General features: G+C 56.9%; 1 protein-coding gene across 1 annotated transcript; it reads left to right on the top strand.

Moving 5' to 3' along the window:
* The first annotated feature begins 1,519 nt into the window (after positions 1-1,519).
* On the top strand, positions 1,520-5,313 carry SDRG_16891 (hypothetical protein). Its single transcript, XM_008623115.1, has 9 exons — positions 1,520-1,763; positions 1,822-2,015; positions 2,059-2,131; positions 2,181-2,347; positions 2,407-2,542; positions 2,592-2,722; positions 2,782-3,213; positions 3,261-3,438; positions 3,489-5,313. Exons 1-9 carry the CDS (start codon positions 1,553-1,555, stop codon positions 5,192-5,194), a joined length of 3,228 nt encoding a protein of 1,075 aa, XP_008621337.1. The 5' UTR covers positions 1,520-1,552; the 3' UTR covers positions 5,195-5,313.
* Positions 5,314-5,863: the final 550 nt, after the last annotated feature.

Here is a 5,863-nt window from a genome sequence, read left to right as displayed (position 1 = left end):
GCAAACAAAATGGCGGGACTTGCTATTGCTCACACTGGTGTTTCGGCAACACGCATCTTCGTCGCGCGTGGAGTGCGCGTGAGGGGGGAAGGCGATGTTGACATAACCGCCGCCGAGTGTGATGGCGGGCGGGAACCACTTGCTACCGAGCAGGGGAAACCTGGCGGTGTGTTGCTCCCTACCCGATTGGTCGAAAACTTAGTTTCTAAGCTGTGAAACTCACACATCTCGTCGTCTTGCATGCAGCGACGTGGTTTAGGCGGTCAGTGTACTCCGTGCTGCGCTGTTGGAGACAATCTTGATTGTTGCGCTCTAGGTTGGGCAGTAGCACGGCGGATACGGTCACTGATTGAGCAGTTTCATTGAAGGTTGCATGTGCTGTATCACTCCTCTTGGACGGTATCTTGTGTGTATTGTGAGTGTTTTGAGTGGTGGAATGTCCGAACTATCTTTTCCCGAACGGGTGAATCTTGCGAGCCGTCGAAGAGCTAGCATTCGAGATCGAGACTCCAACGAAGCACGTCACCGCACCCAACGTCTTGGAGGGAAGAAAAGCTTTACGCCCTGTGCCGCCAAAAGAGTATCGCCATTGTGAAATACCCTAGTGCAAATCCAAAGATGCGCAATGAAAAATCCCAATTATGTCACCAATAGGCGGCATCATCGATCCCACGAAGGAGACAACAACGACGACTTTCCAATCCCACCCGAGCCAACTGCAGACACAACGCCCTCCGTCGCCATGGCACGACGCAGCGCCGTCTCTTCGCTACGTCAAATCGAACGCCGCCATCATCAAAGCTGTTGAGCATAGCCGTGTGCTGCGAAAAACGCCGCATATTTTGATTCCATCAAAGGCCTCAATTTTGTCTCAGCGACGATCCGTTTCACGCTGCAGCACGGACCAGTTGAAGGTCGTGCTGCAGCGTGCAATGGACGTTGGTCGCCTGGATCTCCGGCGCAGTCCACATGAACTAACATAGTTAGTTTCTCAACCCGATTTTGACAAAACTCGACCAGTATACTCCGTGGAGAGAAAGCGTTTTGGCCATTTAACATTGAAACCTACCTGTTTTTGGCGCTCACGAAGGCGCTACATTCGAGCGACTAGAGAAGGGTGTAGCTGCTGTAGATGACGGAATTTCGACATCGATGGCCAAAGCCAGGCCGTGCTATTGCACAGCAGTGTTGGAAACAGATAAGGTTACATTTACGCAGTATGCGCATCATGCAGCGAGCCGTCTCGGCACGGCAGTTGCCGCCCCTCGAATTGGCGACACAATACGCCTCTTGCAGGAATACGAACGCGGGCCCACCGACAGGAATCGGCTCTCAATAATGTTGTATTGGAAACACACACCTACTAGCCTACTAGACGAGTTTTCAAGCGTCTGCTCTCAGATCTGAGCCCACACTTTGCATGCACTCTTATTGGCAGATAAGCGGGGCGGGTTCGGGAAGGATGCTATTTATAGCATTTCAATAATAAAACCACGGCGCCTGGTTATAAAACGTTCATCGCTAGCACTCCATAGGGTCGGCCGTGTCGTCCATGGAAGAGCTGCGCTGCTTTTGGAATGCCTCGGCTGCGTGCACGCAAGAAGAGTGGAATCCTTGCAACTACGGGTGGCTCTGGGAAGCCCCCATCGGCTTTGTGACGCTGCTCTGGCTCGTCTTGGGGGCCGCCATGCTTCACCACGGCCCGTCCACGACGCGCCATTTCGAACTCGACGTCGCCAAGATCCACGATCCCCTCGAGCAAGGTACACCACGCACATAGCACGACGATTCGACCGACTTTTTGTCTGTACTCTGGTGTAGGCATGGCCATCGCATTGGCGCAGCGCAAAACGACGTCCAAGAAGCGCCCGTGGCTCCTTCGTGCGATGAAACTGCTCGGTATGTGGGCCGAGTGGCCCGCGTACACGTACGCGCCGCTTCCGATCGCGTTCCGGGCCGTCGAGATCGAAGACGTTGTCGAGACGCTGGCGATGCGAGTGAGCCCCGTGACCGACGTCCGACGCCTTGTCCGTGTCGCTTTTGCCTGACGCACCGTAGGTCCTATTTCTTGCGCTTGCTGTGCTGGGTCTTCTCGGCGCCCTCGTGCTGCGGCGACTCAAGACGCGGCGCAGTACAGATTGTCTATTGGTGTCGCTGTGGTCGACCAAAGATGTGTGTAGGCCACGATCTGTTGCTGCACTTTATTTGTCCCTTGCTGCTGGATGTGTTGTACATTCCCATCTTGACAGCCTTCCTGCATCAAATGACGTGTCCCCACGGCTTTTACCGCATCCCGTTGCCCGACGGCGCGACGTGCGAGTGCGTCGACCGCTTTGGCTACTTTTGGGTGCGCAACTATAGACAATTTGTCCATCTTTAGGACGACTGACACGCCTGTCTGACTAGTTCATTGGCACCGTTGGCTTTGTCGGCACGTACCTCAGCTCGCTCTACTACAAAAAGTACATGGAGCCGCTCAGTACGACCATGGATTTCCGGTTTCAGAGCGGGTACGACCTCACGATGGTCATGGCGCGAACACGTACGGCAACTTGATGGGTCCTACGCACAAATACATGTGCTGTGTCTAGTCGACCCGATCCTGATCATCCTCATCATCTCGCTGCACTTGGAAACACACAAGTCGCGTGCGATCGTGCTCGCACTTTGCCTCTTGCTCTGCATGCTCGTGTTGCTCATCTACTCGTACCAGACGCAGCCGGTACGTCCGACTACGACGTCGCTTTCACAATCCAACAGGAATGACATATTGGCTTGTAGTGCATCGGAAGCGGCCGCGTCCCCAACAACATTCGCACGCTGACGTACTCGAGCGCGATCTACACGACGCTGTGCGTCCTTGCGTTTCTTTTGAATCCCAACAGCTCCCACCACACCGACTCGCACGGCCTCTTGTACTACTCGCTCACGCCGCTGCCGCTGGTGTGGGTCGCGTCGTGGTATATCAACGACCGGCGGGCGCGACGGTACCATATTCCCGACCTCTCGATCGCCGACTTGCTCCACGAGCCGTCGGCGCAAGCCAATGTCGTCGGCGCGATCGCAGCGCTCTACATGGACGCCGCCAAGGTACCCCAGTACGACTGCGAAGCCATCATCTCGCGCCTCGACAAGTTTGCACGCAGCAAGTCCATCTCGGACCCCATGTGCCGCCTGTACGCGATCCGGACGCTGTGGTTTTGCTACATTGAGGTACATGATGCTAGCGATGGCAAGCGACATCACGATCGATGGTCTAGAGCTTTCGAAAAAGCAAGCGCTGTGTGGGCGAGCCCGACGACGGCGACGTCGTGCCGCACAAACTCTGGCTCAAAGACCGCAACAACCCGGACCGCCCGATCTCGCTGCCTCGCTTGTCGAGTGCCCACGTCAAACTCGAGTCACGCGTCAAAGTGTCTCGCGCCGAAGATCTTCAAGGTGCGAATGGATTTATGGTTTGTATCAACTTGATACTTTTCAAACACTAGCCGTGGTGCACGAGGTCGAGCACCGCAACACCATCAGTAGCTCCATCTGGCGGCTCGCGTCGCGCTTTTCCGAGTCGACGTCGCGCGTGGGCTTGACGAACGACGTGCCGGACGCTACAGGTCTACGAGGCGTTGGGAGCCCGAGCATCAACAGCACAATGCCTACGGCGAGTACGGCCACCTACCACGTGATCCTTGTACGCCACAAACACTGGATATCCAAAGCTGAGTCACCGGACGCGGCTGTCCAGCACATGGAAGCGCTATATGAGCTGAGCCTCTCGCTGCTCACGCTCACGCACGACATGGGTCATGAAGTGGGCAAGCTCGAAGCCGCGCGGTTCCTCCTCGAGTGGTACAAGTCGCGCTACGTGCGACTGACAAAAGCCACCTTTCTCCAAGTGCTCACGACGCTCTGCGCGTCCCCAAAGCCCAAGGTTGTGATTGATGCAGTCCACAGTCTTTGGGCGGTCGAAGAGGTCTTCCCCGTGACACGATGGCTCGCACAGCCCCGGCTCACGAACCAACTGGCGGTGGCTTTGGGCCATAGTAGCAAAACGACCGTGCTTCAGTGTGCCACGACGCTTCATCGCATCTTTGTTCAAGCATCGACAATCACATGTGTCAACGTCTACGTGCTTCTGACGCCCGAAGCCATGGCCGCGCTGCTTGGTGCGTTTCGGCGCTGGGCCGACGACTACTCGGTGAGCGACGCACTCGAGCAGCTGTACCTAGTGCTGTCGGGCATTGAACATCAACGCAAGCGGGCAGCTGCGGCCCCGCGAGGCAAACCCAGCGGATTTCTGCGGCGTCTGTCCAGCGCATCGTTCAACGCAATCAAGGCCACACTCTCAAAACGCCTGCGCCTTTTCTTGCAAATGCCGCCGCCCGTCATCACTGAGACGTCGCGTCGGCATAGCGTGGTCGGTGTCATCCGGAATGTCCCGTCGCAAGTGTCAAATTCACGGCGTATGAGCTTTGACGCGCCATCCCGCGTGGTACCTGCCGTCTCGCCCGCGACACCACCGACGCCGACCACGCCTGCTAAAAAGGGAGCTATTCGAGCGTCCTCGAAGACAACGCCAGAAGATCCGTCGGCCAACTTCAAGCGTCTCGTTTACGGTGATGGCAAGCACCAAGGCCCATCGTCGCAGCCTGGACGCGGCAAGCAGTTTGCATTCGTGCCCCCCGATGTGCTGGCCGAGATCAAGCGCCGGCGCCTCGTGCGCGCTGCGTTCGATGCCAAGCTCCACAAGATTGCCGCCGACACGGTCGCTTCGACCAGTGAGATTGAGAGTCTCGTGACCATGTGCATGGACGCCGAAGACTGCGCGTTGATCAGCTACGTCAACGTGGCGGTGGGTAGTGCCCACCCTGCAGCGCATGATCCGCCGTCATCGCTTGAAGCAACGTCGCCTCTCCGCCGCGTACTATCAAAAGCCGCGGTGACCAAGGCTGTCGGGCAGACCCGCGCTTTGCTGCACGAGACGCCGCATGTATCGATCAGATCGCGTATGAGACGGTGGTGCTGTGGCACGCGGGCGAGTCGCGTCGAGATCGAGCGACACCAGGTGATCCGGGACCATTTGAGAGCCGCGCTGCAGCGTGCGATGGACGCAGTGCGCCAGAATGTCCAGCGCGGTCCGTCCATCTCGGATGTCGGGGATACCCCTTTCCTCCCGAGTCCCTTACCGAGCGCAACGTGATGTTTGAGTGCTTTTGAATTCACTCGTGACGACCAGTGGCGTCGACCAAACTCAATTGACAGTACGTTTTGGGCGAATAAAACTGGGATTCGAGCCGTACGTGCCCGGATGTTTCATGGCGTTGTTGTTGCCATTCGTTCACATCGATTTGGGCTGCCAACGGTGGCGAAACGCAGCTGTTGCAGACGATATCTCATCGCCGAGGATCGCTACCTTCGTCGTTGACCAGGTCGTTGACAAGCGAGCGCGCCACGTCAGCTATATTAATATTGGCCATGCGATGGATGGTGGCACAATTGCGAGTCGTCAACCGTGGGCACGAATTTGCGACGCCGACACATTCGGCGTCTCTTGCACTCACCCCATCGACACTGTGCATACCAATAACGCCTGTCTGTGTTGAGGCTGGTGGTTTGCGGCGCCAGAAGGAATAGTTTCTTCGCGGAACGTGTGAAGCTCTGGTTTTGGACAAGGCCAAGCGTCAACCGCGCTGCCGACCCGCCATCTCACCCTTGATAGCGGCACAGCCAGCTTGCTTATTATAGCGACCATCAAGACGAAGTCCTGCAGCCCCAGCTCATTTGCGATTTGCTCATCAAACTCCAGACCTCTTGGCTACTCAAGGCTCGTTGAACCACACACCACCCCCTTGTTGGGCGGTGGTAAACG

Source organism: Saprolegnia diclina, assembly GCF_000281045.1.
Source record: "Saprolegnia diclina VS20 unplaced genomic scaffold supercont1.160, whole genome shotgun sequence".
Classification (NCBI taxonomy): domain Eukaryota; phylum Oomycota; class Saprolegniomycetes; order Saprolegniales; family Saprolegniaceae; genus Saprolegnia; species Saprolegnia diclina.
The sequence above is the reverse complement of the archived record's forward strand: the minus strand, read 5'-3'. Positions and strand labels throughout refer to the sequence as shown.